Source organism: Saimiri boliviensis, chromosome 17 (assembly GCF_048565385.1).
Source record: "Saimiri boliviensis isolate mSaiBol1 chromosome 17, mSaiBol1.pri, whole genome shotgun sequence".
NCBI lineage: Eukaryota > Metazoa > Chordata > Mammalia > Primates > Cebidae > Saimiri > Saimiri boliviensis.
The window spans coordinates 31,927,718-31,944,400 of record NC_133465.1 but is presented as its reverse complement, the minus strand read 5'-3'; the positions used below and the strand labels follow the sequence as shown (position 1 = coordinate 31,944,400).

Below are 16,683 nucleotides of genomic sequence, written 5' to 3'. Positions count from 1 at the left end.
ATCCATGCCTATTTTTCTTTTTCTTTTATTTGAGACCAAGTTTTGTTCTTGTCGCCCAGGCTAGAGTGCAGTGGCACGATCTCGGCTCACTGCAACCTCTGCCTCCGGGGTTGAAGCGATTCTTCTGTCTCAGCCTCCCAAATAGCTGTGATTACAGGCGCTCCCCACCACGCCAGGCTAATTTTTGTATTTTTGGTAAAGTCAGGGTTTCACTATCTTGGCCAGGCTGGTTTTGAACTTCTGACCTTGTGGTCCACCCACCTCGGCCTCCCAAAATGCTGGATTACAGGCATGAGCCACCGCGCCCGGCCATCCATGCCTATTTTTTGCTATTCACTATGCCAATTGATGGGGACACATATGAATTACCATGGCCCCTGCCTTCCAAGAATAGCTGAGGAGACACATACACAGGTATTATGATCCCAGGAATGCTATTACAGAGGTCTGAGTCAGAAGACACAGCAGCTAAGTGCTTGGCCAGGGCGAGGGTGGAGGGAGTGCAGGCTGTCTAGAAGTGGAGAACATTTGAGGACAGTGTTTCTGAAGGATGGGCAGAAGTTGAGAAAGGCCATTTCAAAGAGAAAGACAAGGTGTATCCTGTTACGAAGTATTGGTGAAGAAGCCTGGAACAGGCTGTGGAAGATTTTGTATAGCAGATGAAGGAGTGAGATTGAGGGCCCTGCAGAAGGACACATGGGACCAGTAGTGGTTTTAATTTTTTAATTATTTTTGTTTTTTCCGGTAGTGGTTTTTAAAGCAGAGGGGGCTGGGCACGGTGGCTCACACCTTAGTCTCAGTACTTGGGGAAGGCGAGGCAGGCGCATCACTTGAGGTCAGGAGTTTGAGACCAGCCTGGCCAAGATGATGACATTTAGCCTATAATCCCAGCTACTTGGGAGGCTGAGGCAGGAAAACCAAGATGATGACATTTAGCCTATAAACCCAGCTACTCGGGAGGCTGAGGCAGGAAAATCACTTGAACCTGGGAGATGGAGGTTGCAGTGAGCTGAGATGGTGCCATTGCACTCCAGGCTGGGAGACAATAGGGAAACTCCATCTCAAAAAAACAAAAACAGGCCAGGCACAGTAGCTCACACCTGTAATCCCAGCACTTTGGGAGGCCCAGGCGGGTGGATACAAGGTCAAGAGATCGAGACCATCCTGGCCAACATGGTGAAACTGTCTCTACTGAAATATACAAAAATTAGCTGGACGTCGTGGTACGCGCCTGTAGTCCCAGCTACTCGGGAGGCTGAGGCAGAATTGCTTGAACCCAGGAGGCAGAGATTGCAGTGAGCCGAGATCGTGCCACTGCACTCCAGCCCGGTGCCTGAGCAAGATTCTGTCTCGAAAGACAAAAACAAAAACAAAACACACACACCCTAAAAATAAGCCAAGTATGGTTGGCTAGTGCCTAGAGTCCCAGGTACTAGGGAGGCTGAGGTAGGAGGATCACTTGAGCTGGGAAGTCAAGGCTGCAGTGAGCTGTGATTGTGCCACTGCACCCCAGCCAGGGGAAATATTTTTTCAGCATCAGGTACTGTTCTAGGTGATGGGAATAGCATAGTATAGGAGACAAGAGCCCTTTTATGGAGTTTGTATTTTAGACAAAAGAGATAGTGAATAAATAAAAGCAAATAAATTTCTGGTAATGATACGAATTCTAAGCAGGGAAATGTAACGGAGGCTGATGGGGGTTGGAGTGGGAGCTACCTAAAAAGAAGCCCTCTCAGGATGGCAAGATAGTGTCAGTTACACAGAATCAAAGGACAGTCTCCAGTAGAATCAGCAGCATGTGTAAACCTTCTGATGTGGGAATAGGCTTTGCTGGAGGATAGAAAGAAGGCTAGTTTGGCTCAGGAACAGGAAGAAAAAGGTAAAGTGGTAATTGTGGCATATGTTGAGGTCAGGGAGGTGGGTATGGGTCAGACTGGGTGGATTCTTTTTTTTTTTGAGATGGAGTTTCACTCTTCTTGCCCAGGCTGGAGTGCAACGGGATCTCAGCTCACCAAAACCTCTATCTCCCGGATTCAAGCAATTCTCCTGCCTCAGCCTCCCGAGTAGCTGGGATTACAGGCATGCGCCATTACGCCCAGCTAATTGTGTATTTTTGGTAGAGATGAGTTTTCTCCATGTCGGCCAGGCTAGTCTCGAACTCCCGACCTCAGGTGATCTGCCTGCCTCAGCCTCCCAAAGTGCTGGGATTGCAGGAGTGAGCCACCATGCTTGGCTGGTTTTGAACTTCTGACCTTGTGGTCCACCCACCTCGGCCCCCCAAAATGCTGGATTACAGGCATGAGCCACCGCGCCCGGCCATCCATGACTATTTTTTGCTATTCACTATGCCAATTGATGGGGACACATATGAATTACCATGGCCTCAGTGAGGAGATGGGATTTCATTCTTATTACATCTGGAAGCCACAGAAGGGCTTTAAGCAAGGAGTGACAAGAACTGGTTTACATTTGAAAAGACCACTTTGGTTGCTGTGTGAAGGGACTAAAAGGTGCCAAGAGGGGAGTAGAAGAAGGCTTTGTAAGAGGCTATTATTGTAAGAGACGAGGTGAGAGTGGCAGTGGAGATGGAGAGAAATTGACGCTATTGGGTTCATGTATTTTGGAGCGGAATGCCAGAACTTGAAGGGTTGGATAGAAGGCAGTAAGAGAAAAAATGGGCCAGACTCAGTGGTTCAGGCCTGTAATCCCAGCACTTTGTGAGGCCCAGGCAGGCGCATCATCTGAGGTCAGTAGTTCGAGACCAGCCTGGGCAACATGGTGAAACCCCCGTCTGTACTAAAAATACAAAAATCAGCCCAGTGTTGTGGTGGGTGCCTGTAATCCCAGCTACCTGGGAGGCTGAGGCAGGAGAATCACTTGAACCCAGGAGGTGGAGGTTGCAGTGAGCTGAGATTTCGCCATTGCTCTACAGCCTGGGTAGCAGAGTGAGACTCCTTTTCGATTAAAAAAAAAAAAAAAAAGGAAAAAAAGGAAAAATGATGACTCGGATTTGAATCTAATAATCACAAAAGTACATAAAAATAGAGGTATTATTAGTATGCTCATTACAGTGTTTATATTAGCAAAAAGCTGGAGCAGCGGTTAAATATTAATTCAGCAACAGAATTATTAAATCATGGTGCACTCACTTCATTTGTACCACACAGTTTAAATAACAGTGTAAATTAGGCCATGAGTGAAAAAAAGCCGCTAGCGCGGTGGCTCAAGCCTGTAATCCCAGCACTTTGGGAGGCCGAGGCGGGTGGATCACAAGGCCAAGAGATCGAGACCATCCTGGTCAACATGGTGAAACCCCGTCTCTACTAAAAAAAAAAAAAAAAAAATTAGCTGGGCATGGTGGCACGTGCCTGTAATCCCAGCTACTCAGGAGGCTGAGGCAGGAGAATTGCCTGAATCCGGGAGGCGGAGGTTTCGGTGCGCCGAGATCCGGCCACTGCACTCCAGCCTGGGTAACAAGAGCAAAACTCCGTCTCAAAAAAAAAAAAAAAAAAGAAAAAGAAAAAGAAAAAGAAAAAAAGCCACACGCAGACCCTAATCTTGTAAATAGACTATGTATTTAAATGTTTGTGCATAGACTAATATACAAAAGTATACACACTCCTGGGGCAGGGCCTTGCGGAGGGAGGCAGTTTTCCTTTTTACATTATGCCTTTCTATATTGTTTGAATTGGCTTCTGCAAGGTGCACATCTTATATCATTTCTGAAATTGCAAATGTAGTTAAAAATGTCTGTGATTTCAGACCCCAAGAATTACCTAGAAAGCTACTGATTCCTCGGCCGTGTGCGGTGGCTCACGCCTGTAATACCAGCACTTTGGGAGGCCGAGAGGGGCGGATCACCTGGGGTCGGGAGTTCGAGACTAGCCTGGCCAACATCATAAAACCCCTTCTCTACTAAAAATACAAAAATTAGGTGAGTAAGGTGACACATGCCTGTAGTCCCAGCTACTTGGAACGCTGAGGCAGGGGAATGGCTTGAACCCAGGAGGTGAAGGTTGCAGTGAGCCGAGATGGTGCTGCTGCACTCCAGTCTGGGCGACAGAGCGAGACTCTCTTAAAAAAAAGAGAGAAAGAGTTACTGATTCCTATAGCAAAGGTGTCTTGGGATTCCGCCCGCTAAATGGAAATCGTTCGGACTCTCGCGCCTTTTTTGTCCCGACCACGTGTACCTTAAACATCAAGGGACCGCCTCCGACCAGCTCACAGCCAGCACACGGGCCATCACTCTAGTAACTGAGCGCCCGGCTGCCTCGGCGCCCGGACTGCTCTCCCTGCGCATGCTCCTTCCCAGCCTGAGCCCGCGAGTCCAGCTGGCCTTCACCCAGTGCGCAGGGCCGCAGCCCCCTCCCCATACCCCCTCCCCACTAGGCGGCCGTCGCAGTGTGTTTGCGTCATCGCGCCACGCCACCACTGGAGCCCCAGGGAAGATGGCGGCAGCCGTTCTTAGTGGGCCCACTGCGGGCTCCGCAGCTGGGGTTCCCGGCGGGACCGGGGGTCTCTCAGCAGTGAGCTCGGGCCCGCGGCTCCGCCTGCTGCTACTGGAGAGTGTTTCCGGTTTGCTGCAACCTCGAACAGGGTCTGCTGTTGCTCCGGTGCATCCCCCAAACCGCTCGGCCCCACATTTGCCCGGGCTCATGTGCCTATTGCGGCTCCATGGGTCGGTGGGCGGGGCCCAGGTGAGTCGGTGGTCCTTGTGCCCGCTGTCCTGTCGGGAGGCTGGCGCGGCACCTGTGCTCCGGGATTACGGTGTAGTGCAAATGCGATAGGGAGGTTGAGGGAAGGAGAGCTGCGGGCAGAAAAGGGATCCAGTCCGGACGAGATGCACATATTTCTCCCTTACCGGCCATGAGTTTCTCCAGGGGAAAATTGGGCCTTATTTTTCTGTTGTTAGGATATTGGTCAGCACACAGGAATTGATTAGATTCCAGGCCGGTTGACTCTCTGGTTGTATAGTCTAACGCCTCTTTTTCCTCTGGCGATATCTGTTCTGGGGATTCTTTCTGCTAACTTAATGACGTATTCAACAATACACATTTACCGAGCTCTTACTGAGGGTTAGATACTATTTTAGGCGCTCTGGTTACAGACGTGATGGTGATACACAAAATGCTGCTAAACAACATGAGAATTGAATGTCAGGGAGCCTCTAACCTTATCTGAAGATTGGCACATATTTTTCAACGGAACGGGTGTTTAAGCTGGGACCCTAAGGATGAATAGGGGTTGGGTAGGGAAAGAAGATGGGAGGAGCTGCTCAGTCAGAGGAGAGCTCATATGGGAAGGCCCTGTGGTAGGAAAGAACTGAAAAGAAGGACATCGTTCCTGGGACCCAGATGTGGAGGGGAAGAGAGTGGGTACAGTTGAGACTGGTGGGGTTGGTAGGCAGTGTTTGGGTCATGCAGAGCGTTTTAGGCCCGGTTAAGGAGCCTTTGGACTGCCGTAGAATGAAATCTAATATTAATTCAGTTCTGGTATCTAGACACTCAAGTATCATTCTAAACTCTTTCTTTCTCATACACTTCCCTAAGCAATCTATCCTGTCTTGTTGATTTTATCCTTTGAGTAGTTTTCAGATCTGCGCACTCCTTTTCATCTCTTTCCCATTGCCTCCATTCTAGCTTGAACTTCCATCATTTTGTCCAAGTGAAGGCACTGATTCTAAGAAGGCATAATATTTCTAGCCCGTAATAGTTGCTGCTTTAGCAGTCTCCTACCCTCTCTCCTCGCCTACTAAACCTCCCCAAATTCTTCCCATGCTTCAAGATCCACATAAACGAGCTCTTCTGTGTCCACCCTTCATTCCTGGGACCTTCCCAGCTTTATGCTACCTTCCAGGAAGACGGTTGTCACAACCTGCTGGGTGGTTCAATAATTGTAGCCCCACATTTTTCAGCGGTAACCCCATCTGTTTGTCTTTAACATTACTCTGCATAATTGAGGGTGACAAAACTATGTCTCTGCTATCTCAGCCCAGTTGCAGAGGCTGGAGCCGATTATATATTTTCTCTTCTCAATTCCCATCTTCTAATTTATGTGTTTTTCATCACTCAGTTATATTACAGTGGGGATTTTTTCTGTTTTCTTTATCTCACTATAGTCTCAGATTTTTTTTTTTTTAAACAAGGTTTCACTCTGTCACCCAGGTTGGAGTGCAGTGCCATGATCTTGGCTCACTGAAACTTCCACTTCCCAGGCTCGAGGAATCCTCCCACCTCAGCCTCCTGTGTAGCTGGGACCACAGTCACGTGCCACCACACCTATTTTTGGTAGAGACTGGGTTTTCCCATGTTACCCAGGCTGGTCTCAAACTCCTGAGCTCAGGCGATTTTCTGCCTTGGCTTCCCAAAATGCTGGGTTTACAGGCATGGGCCACCATACCTGGCCCCCCAGAAAAATTTTTTATAAGTTTTTGTAAAATATTATCTGTCCTGCCTATAAATGTGTGTTTTCTTTCATCACCTCTTTTAGGACTTCCCCTCCTCCCTCAAAGTCAAGTACATGAACTTAATGTCTTATTTTTCTTAAATGTCTGAAGTCTAGTATAATTTTGAGTAAAAAAGCCAAGAGTAATTGTGGGAAACTAGGGTCTCCCTTTAGTATTTCCTGTGCCACATTTTTAGATACATCCTGCCTTGAATTTTTTTCTACCCCTGTCCTTTGTATTGGATCTTCAATACATGGGATTATGTGGAGGATTTCCTCTGCTTCCCCATAGGTTTTTGTTCAACAGACATTTATTATCTGTTACGTTTTAGGTACTGTTCCACATCTCTAGGTAGATAAATAAGACATGGTCCTTTCCCTCAGAGAATTTATAGTCAAGATGAGAAATGAAAGTAAACAAATAGACCTGGAGCTTGAGAGCAAGGCATATCCACTGTTTGATCCATCCACCTACCCACTTGGCTTTTCCATAGATACTGCAAACTCAGTAGTTCCAAAATGGAACTATCCTAGCACAGTGCTCTATATCTAGCTTGGAGTATATCATAGCAACAGTCTTTTATTTTTGTTTTTTTTTGTTTTAGAGATGGGGTCTTGCTTTGTTGCTCAGGCTGGAGTGCAGTGGCTATTCACAGGCGTGATCCCACTACTGATCAGTACAGCAGTTTTGACCTGCTCCATTTCAGACCTGGGCTGGTTCACCCCCGCTTAGGCAACCTGGTGGTCCCCTGCTCCCGGGAGGTCACCATATTGATGCCGAACTTAGTGCGGACACCCAATCAGCATATTGTACTACAGCCCAAAACTCCTGGGCTGAAGCCATCCTCCCACCTCAGCCTCCCAAGTAGCTGGGACTACAGGCATGCACCACTGTTCCTGGCCATAGCAACAATATTCTTTTTTTTTTTTTTTTTTTTTTTTTTTGAGACGGAGTTTCGCTCTTGTTACCCAGGCTGGAGTGCAATGGCGCGATCTCGGCTCACCGCAACCTCCGCCTCCTGGGTTCAGGCAATTCTCCTGCCTCAGCCTCCTGAGTAGCTGGGATTACAGGCACGTGCCACCATGCCCAGCTAATTTTTTGTATTGTTAGTAGAGACGGGGTTTCACCATGTTGACCAGGATGGTCTCGATCTCTTGACCTTGTGATCCACCCGCCTCGGCCTCCCAAAGTGCTGGGATTACAGGCTTGAGCCACCGCGCCCGGCCCATAGCAACAATATTCTAACTGGTCTCCTTGCCTTCAGTCTTGCCCTCTTTAATCTGTTCTTCACGCGGTAGCTGGAGTGAGCTTTCTAAAGTAAAATTCTGATCCTGTTTGCAGCTTTTAAAAATCCTTCAGCTGGCCAGGTGTGGTGGCTCACGCCTGTAATCCCAGCACTTTGGGAGACCAAGGCAGGCGGATCAACTGAGATCAGGAATTAGAGATCAGCCTGGCCAACATGGTGAACAGGCTTTCTTTCCTCAGAGCCTTTTTACTTACTGTTCTCTTGGAATCACTCCCTGTGCAGCACCCCCAACCCCCATTCTCCTTCCCAGTCTTCTCAATATTTTGCTTGTCACTGCCTTTGGGATATATTTCTTGACCGCCTATGATTGACTGCTCTTTATCCTACTGTCTGTTCATTTATTTCACATATACATACAACCTCCTTCTCCACACTCAACAAGTCTTTGATTTGTTTTTGTATGTAATTTTCGAAACTTCTGTAAAATTTCAGATATAAACAAATAATATTTTCACCACCCCATCCTGTGCTGCCCCCATCATCCAAATTTAATTTAACAGTGAACATTTGCCAGTGTTATTTCATTCCTCCCATACCTTGGCTTTTTTTTTTTTTTGATGGAACTTTTTTTTTCTTTTTCTTTTTCTTTTTCTTTGGACACAGTGTCTTACTCTGTAACTCAGGCTGTAGTATGGTGGCCAGATTATGGCTCACTGCAGCCTCTGCCTCAGCCTCCCAGGCTCAAGTGATCCTTCCACCTCAGCCTCCTGAGTAGCTGAGACTACAGGTGTGCCACCATCCCTGGCTAATTAAAAAAATTTTTTTTGTAGAGATGGGGCTCTCTGTGTTGTTCAGACTAGTCTTGAATTCCCGGGCTCAAGTCATCTTCCTGCCTTGGTCCCCAGAGTCCTGGGATTCCAAAGGTGAACCACTGTGTTCAGCTTGGTGGACATCTTTTTTTTTTTTTTTTGAGACGGAGTCTTGCTCTGTTGCCCAGGCTTGGTGGACCATTTGAAAGCAAAGCCCACGTGTCATTTATCCTATATGTTCTTTTGAAGGACAGAGACAGTGTCTTGTTCTTTCTTCTATGCCTCAGTCTCCTGAGTACCTGGGATTACAGGCATGTGCCACCATGGCCAGCTAATTTTGTATTATTATTAGAGACAGAGTTTCACCATGTTGGTCAGGCTGGTCTCAAACTCCTGACCTCAAAAATAAATTTTTGTTTTTGGTACAGCTCTACAAAATATGTTTGTGATTTAAGCTAAGTGTTATTACAAGAGTTAGTTAAAAGTTAAAAACATTTAGTTGGTTCTTTTGCCCCGGAACACCCTACAATAGGACAAGATGTGGAGGATAGTAATTCTGTACTGTTCTCCACATCTGTGCATAATACTTGATAATAAATGACTGTACTTTTTTTTCTTTTCTTTTTTTTGAGATGGAGTCTCACTCTCTCCCAGGCTGGAGTGCAATGGCACGATCTCGGCTCACTGCAACCTCTGCCTCCTGGGTTTAAGTGATTCTCCTGCCTCAGCCTCCCAAGTAGCTGGGATTACAGGCACGTGCCACCCCATCTGGCTAATTTTTGTATTTTTTTTAGTAGAGATGGGGTTTCACCATGTTGGCCAGGCTAGTCTCAAACTTCTGATCTCATGATCTACCCGCCTTGGCCTCCCAAAGTGCTGGGATTATAGGAGTGACTTACCATGCCCAGCCAATAAATGACTGTGTTACTGGTTTATGTATTTACTGCAGTTTTCCTTTTGTCTTTTTTTTTTTTTTTTTTTTTTTTTTTTTTTGATATTGAGTCTTGCCGTGTTGCCCAGGCTGGAGTGCAGTGGCACGATCTTGGCTCACTGAAACCTCCTCCTGGGTTCAAGTGGTTCTCCTGCCTCAGCCTGCTGAGTAGCTGGGACTACAGGTACCCGCCACCATGCCTGGTTAATTTTTTTTCCTTTTTTAAGCCAGCCATCAGCTCATTTTTGTATTTTTAGTAGGGATGGGGTTTTGCCATATGGCCAGGCTGGTCTCGAACCCTGACCTCAAGTGATCACCCCCACCTTGACCTCACAGAGTGCTGGATTACAGGCTTGAGCCACCACACCTGGCTACTTTTTGTCATATTTTAGAGTGTACTCCTACTTAAATTAAAAAAATCTTCCTGCCTCAGCCTCCCAAAGTGTTGGGATTATAGGGATGAGCCAGTGCACCTGGCCTCTCTTTCTGTTGGATCATTTTCTTCAGCATACAGCTCAAAACTGCTTTTAAAAAATTACACTCCAAGGGTGAGGTGCTGTGACTCATGTCTGTAATCTCAGCCCTTTGGGAGACTGAGACAAGTAGATTATTTGAGACTGGGAGTTCAAGATCAGCCTAACCAACATGGCAAAACCTCATCTCTACTAAAAATACAAAAATTAGCTGGGTGTGATGGCACAAGCCTGTAATCCCAGCTACTCAGGAGGCTGAGGCAGGGGAATTGCTTGAGCCTGGGAGGTGGACTTTGCAGTGAGTCGTGATTGCACCTGTGAACTCTAGCCTGGGCAACAGAGGGAGACAGTCTCAAAAAACAAACAAATCATCCCTCCAGCTACTGCCCCATTTGCTGTTTGTATGCTTCCTTTATGGCAGAAACTCCTTAGAAGTGTTATCTATACTTATTTGTCTCTCATTCTTCTTTTAACATTACTTTGAAATAACTTTGAACATTACTTTTACAGAAAAGTTGGAACAGTATTTGAAAGAATTTCTTTTTTTTTTTTTTTTGAGATGGAGTTTCGCTCTTGTTACCCAGGCTGGAGTGCAATGGCGCGATCTCGGCTCACCGCAACCTCCGCCTCCTGCGTTCAGGCAATTCTCCTGCCTCAGCCTCCTGAGTAGCTGGGATTATAGGCACACGCCACCATGCCCAGCTAATTTTTTGTATTTTTAGTAGAGACGGGGTTTCACCATGTTGACCAGGTTGGTCTCGATCTCTCGACCTTGTGATCCACCCACTTCGGCCTCCCAAAGTGCTGGGATTACAGGCTTGAGCCACTGCGCCCGGCCAAGAATTTCTATATACTCTTCATCCAGATTCTCTTTTTTTTTTTTTTTTTGAGGAGTCTTGGCTCACTGCAACCTCCACCTCCCAGGTTCAAGCAATTATCCTGCCTCAGTCTCTCAAGTAGCTGAGACTACAGGCCTACGCTGCACCCTCAGCTAATTTTTGTATTTTTTGTAGAGACTGGATTTTGCTGTGTTGGCCAGGCTGGTCTCAAACTCTTGACCTCAAGTGATCGATCCACCTTGGCCTCTCAAAGTGCTGGGATTACAGGCATGAGCCACCTCGTCCAGCTGGATTGTCCAGTTTTGTTTTTTTTTTTTGAGACGGAGTTTCGCTCTTGTTACCCAGGCTGGAGTGAGTGCAATGGCTTGATCTTGGCTCACCGCAACCTCCGCCTCCTGGGCTCAGGCAATTCTCCTGCCTCAGCCTCCTGAGTAGCCGGGATTACAGGCACGCGCCACCACGCCCAGCTAGTTTTTTTGTATTTTTAGTAGAGACAGGGTTTCACCATGTTGACCAGGATGGTCTCGATCTCTCAACCTCGTGATCCACCCGCCTCGGCCTCCCAAAGTGCTTGGATTACAGGCTTGAGCCACCGCGCCCGGCCTGGATTGTCCAGTTTTTAAATGAGTATTTTTGTTATTCTGATAATGACAGATCTCCTAAACTATCATTCTGAGACTGATAACATAAGTATGTATTTAAAAATTGGAGAGTCTGGGTGAAGAGGATATAGGAATTCTTTCAAATATATTTTCTGAGTCCATTTAGGAGTAAGTTGCAGATATCATGTCCTTTTACCTTGACATATTTCAGTGTGTATTTCCTAAAAACAAGGACATTCTCTTACATAACAACACTCCATCATGATCAGAGAATTAATATTGATAAAATAAATTGTTTAACCTATAGATCTTTTTGAAGTTTTACCATCAGTTCTCCTAAAGACATCCATCATAACAGCAACAACAAAATTTCTAGTCCAGGATTTAATGCAGGATCACACATTACATTTAGTTTTTTTTTGTTTTGCTTTTTTTTTTTTTTTGAGACGGAGTTTCGCTCTTGTTAACCCAGGCTGGAGTGCAATGGCACAATCTCGGCTCACCGCAACCTCCGCCTCCTGGGTTCAGGCAATTCTCCTGTCTCAGCCTCCTGAGTAGCTGGGATTACAGGCACACGCCACCATGCCCAGCTAATTTTTTGTATTTTTAGTAGAGACGGGGTTTCACCATGTTGACCAGGCTGGTCTTGATCTCTTGACCTCGTGATCCACCCGCCTCGGCCTCCCAAAGTGCTGGGATTACAGGCTTGAGCCACCGCGCCCGGCTTGCTTTTTTTTTTTTTTTTTTTTTTTTTTTTTGAGACATAGTCTCACTCTGTTGCCCAGGCTGGAATGCAGTGGCCCGATCTTGGCTCACTGCAGCCTCTGCCCCCTGGGTTCAAGTGATTCTCCTGCCTCAGTCTCCCAAGTAGCTGGGATTACAAGCGCCTGCTAGAACACCTGGCTAATTTTGTATTTTTTTTTTTTTTTTTTTTTTTTAGTAGAGATGAGGTTTTGCCATTTTGACTAGGCTGGCAAACCTGACCTCAGGTGATACACCCGCTTCATCCTCCCAAAGTACCAGGATTACAGGCGTGAGCCACTGTGCACAGCTTGCATTTAATTGTAATGTCTCTTTAGTCTCCATTAATCTGAAATAGTTCTTCAGTCATTATCTTAGGATCTTGATATTTTTAAAGAGTACAGGATAGTTATTTTGTAGGATGCCCCTCAGATTAGAATCTAATCATGAAGAAACATTAGACAAACCAGAGATTTATGCGTTTTCAGCAAGAATACTGCAGAAATTGTCCAGGTGTGGTGGCTCATGCCTGTTATCCCAGCATGAGATTTGGAGGCTGATGGGGGGGGCTGAAGTGGGAGGGTCACTTGAGTGCAGGAGTTCAAGACTAGCCTGGGCAACATGGCAAGACCCTATCTCTAGAAAAAGTTTGGAAAAAAAACCTGCAGAAATGATGTGTCATTTTTGGTGCCTCATATAGGAGCGTGTATTCTAGGTTAAGTGGGTATCAGCCAGATGTGATCATTGTTATAAAGGTATGGTTTTTTTCATTTGTAATTAAGTGTCTTGGGGGGAGATAATGTGAATGTCTTATGTCTTGCCAACGTTTCACCCACTCGTTTGAACAACCTGAACGTTCTTCCCTGAATTACTATGATTGTTGTTCCATTGAACTCATTACATTCAGGCTTGTAGCCTAAACACTGCCAAAACAACCCTTTGCCAGGTGAAATGGTAACTCTTTTTTTTTTTTTGAGATAGAGTCGTGCTCTGTCGCTGCAACCTCTGCCTCCTAGGTTCAAGCAATTCCCCTACCTCAGCTTCCTGAGTAGCTTGGATTACTGGTGTGCACCACCACGCCCAGCTAATTTGTATTTTTAGTAGAGACGGGGTTTCATCATGTTGGTCAAACTGGTTTCGAACTCCTGACCTTGTTGTCTGCCTGCCTTGGCCTCCCAAATTGCTAGGATTACAGGCCTGAGCCACCTCGCCGGGCCCAAAATGGTAACTCTTGAAGATCACTGGTGTCCATCAAGGCATTAAGTTCAAAGGTCAATTTGAGTTGTCATATTTGACTTATCTGTACCATTTGATACAGTTGATTGTACTTTCCTTTGACTTATCTGTACCATTTCATACCTTCCTATTTAAAAAAAACTGTCTTCATTTGGCTTCTGGGATCTCTCTCCTCTTTTAGTTGATTTATTTATTTATTTATTTTGAGACAGGGTCTTGCTCTATTGCTCAGGCTGGAGTGCAGTGGTGCAATCATAACTCACTGCAGCCTTAATCTCCCAGGCTCAAGCAATCCTCCCTCCTCAGCCTTCTGGGTAGCTGGGACCACAGGTGTGCACCACCACATCCAGCTAATTTGTTTGACTTTTAGTAGAGGCGAGGTATTGCTGCTATGTTGCCCAGGGTGGTCTTGAACACTTGAGCTCAAGCATCTTCTCACCTTGGCCTCCTAAAGTACTGGGAGTACAGGCATGAGTCACCATGCCCAGCCCCTTTCCTCTCTTGATTCTCCTGTTGCCACACTGGTTACTCCTTTCCAGGAAATACTGGTTCCTCCTCACCTCTGTGACCTCTGAAGGTTTGAGTGCCTACGAACCCAGACTTTGCACTGTTTCTCTTCTCTATTTGTACTCATTCCCTTGGTGAACTGATTCAGTCTCAAGGCCAGCAACTCCTGAATTTACATCTCTAGCCAGGACTCCTCAGACTTGTCTACCCAGTGCCTATTTGGCGTCTCCATTTTCATGTGAAATACACATCACAGATTGAACAGATATGAAACTGAACCCCAAAACCTGCCCCTCCTGCATGATTTCCCTTCTTAGTAAATGGCAACTTCATTTTCTAGTTGCTTAACAAAAAACCTTGGCATGGCTGGGCACAGTGGCTCAGGCCTGAAATCCCAGCACTTTGGGAGGCTGAGGTGGGCGGGTGACAAGGTCAGGAGTTCAAGACCAGCCTGGCCAACCCTGTCGATATTAAAAATACAAAAATTAGCTGGGTGTGGCGATAGGCGCCTTTAGTCCTGGCTACTCGGGTGGCTGAGGCAGGAGAATCGCTTGAACCCGGGAGGTGGAGGTTGCAGTGAGCTGAGATTGTGCCACTGTCCTCTAACCTGGGTGACAGAGTGAGACTCTGCCTCGAAAAAAAAAAAAAAAAAAAACCTTGGTGTTATCTTGGACCCTTCTTTTTGTTTTCCATCTGTAACCAATTTGATGTCACATCCTATTGGCTCTCCTTTCACAATACATCCTGATTTTGACTACTTTGTATCTCCACAATTACCACATTCTTCAAGCTGCATCATCATTTGCCTGGGATATTACAGCAACCTCCTACCTAATCTGTTTGCCTCTGCCTTCTCAGTAATACTACATGGTAATGTTGATTTAAAAAACAAAAAACAGCAAACCAAAAGTCAGATATTGTCACCCCTCTGCTCAATTTCTCTCTCCCCCTTATGGCTTTTATCTTATTCAGAGTAACAGTCGTTAATTGCCTATATGGCTCTTCACAGTCTGGCCCCATTGTCTTGACTGTCATCATTGGTTACTCCTCTCTACCTTGCTCACTTTTCTTCAACAATTTACCTCCTTGCTGTTCTTTGGAAATACCAAGAGTGCTCTCATCTTACAGTCTTTGCTTTTTTTGTTTTGTTTTCTTTTTGAGACAGGATCTTGCTTTGTTGTTCAGGCTGGAGTGCAGTGGTGACGATCATGGGTCAACTGCAGCCTTGACTTCCTGGGTTCAATCGACCCTCCCACCTCAGCCTCTCAAGTAGCTGTGACCACAGGTGCCCACCATGCTCAGCTAATTTTCAAAAATTCTCTGTGGAGATGGGATCTCCCTAGGTTGCACAGACTGATCTTGACCTCCTGCCTTGGCCACCCAGTGTTGGGATTACAGTCATGGACCTCTTACCCAGCCTCTGTTTTTTTTTTTTTTTTTTTATTTTCCTGTAACATTCTTTTTTATGGTTATCAGTATGCCTTTAAAAAAAAGAAGCCAAAAAAAAAAAAAAAAAAACAGCTTTATTGGGCGGGTCATGGTGGCTCACGCCTGTAGTCCCAGCATTTTGGGAGGCAAAGGCAGGTTGATCACCTGAGGTCAGGAGTTTGAGACCAGCCTCACCAATAAGGCGAAACCATGCTACTACACCTGGCTCATTTTTGTATTTTTGGTAGAGACAAGGTTTTGCCGTGTTGGCCAGCTGGTCTCGAACTCCTGACCTCAAGTGATCCAACCACCTTGGCCTCCCAAAGTGCTGGGATTACAGGAGTGAAATGCTGCGCCCAGCCAGATTTTTCTTTCTCTTTCTTTCTCTTTCTTTCTTTCTTTCTTTCTTTCTTTCTTTCTTTCTTTCTTTCTTCCTTTCTTTCTAAGAGAGAAGATCTCACTCTTTTGTCAGACTGGAGTGTAGTAGTGTGATCATAACTCACTGTAGCCTTGAACACCTAGATTCAAGTGATCCTTCTGTCTCAGCCCCCCAGGTAGCTGGGACTGCAGGTGTATGCCACTGCATCTGGCTAATTTTTTAAAATTTTTGTAGAGATGGATCTCAGTATGTTACCCAAGCTGGTCTGGAGCTCCTTGCCTCAAGTGATCCTCCTACCTTGGTTTTCCAGAATTTTGGGATTACAGGCCACCACACCTGGCCAAAACAGCTTTATTGAGATATAATTCACAAGTCATACAATTCACCTATTTTATTTATTTATTGTTTTATTTTCTTTTTTGAGACAGAGTCTCGCTCTGTCGCCCAGGCTGAAGTGCAGTGTGATCTCAGCTCACTTCAACCTCCGCCTCCCTGGTTCAAGCAATTCTCCTGTTTCAGCATCCTATGTAGCTGGGACTACAGGCATGCACCACCATGCCTGACTAGTATTTGTATTTGTATTTTTCGGGTTTCATCATGTTGGCCAGGCTGGTCTCAAACTCCTGACCTTGTGATCCACCTGCCTCGGCCTCCCAAGGTTCTGGGATTACAAGCATGAGCCACTTCACCCAGTCTTAATTTTTTTTCCCTAGTCGGAGTCTTGCTCTGTCACCCAGGCTAGAGTGTAGTGGCGCGATCTTGGCTCACTGCAACCTCTACCTTCCGGCTTCAGGCGATTCTGTCGGGTTCAGGATTTAGGTTCTTTGACTTAGCAACCAGTTTTCAAGATTCATTCATGTATCAAAACTTCCATTACTTTTTTTTTGTTTCATTATGTTGAGTCTTGCTGTGTTGCCTAGGTTGGATTCAAATTCTTAGGATCAGTCAAGTGATTCTTCTGCCTCAGCCTCCCAAATAGTTGGGGCTGCAGGTGGGTGCCACTGTGCCTGGCTAAAACTTCATTCATATTTATGGCCTTTTATCCAG

At 46.0% G+C, this 16,683-nt stretch overlaps 1 protein-coding gene across 1 annotated transcript in view; it reads left to right on the top strand.

Moving 5' to 3' along the window:
* The first annotated feature begins 4,397 nt into the window (after positions 1-4,397).
* PELP1 (proline, glutamate and leucine rich protein 1) overlaps positions 4,398-16,683 on the top strand; it is a 34,819-nt gene continuing 22,533 nt past the window's right edge. Inside the window, exon 1 of the mRNA XM_010342023.3 lies at positions 4,398-4,697. Coding sequence (XP_010340325.2) covers positions 4,449-4,697 — 249 coding nt within the window. The 5' untranslated portion in view covers positions 4,398-4,448. The remainder of the gene's footprint in view (positions 4,698-16,683) is intronic.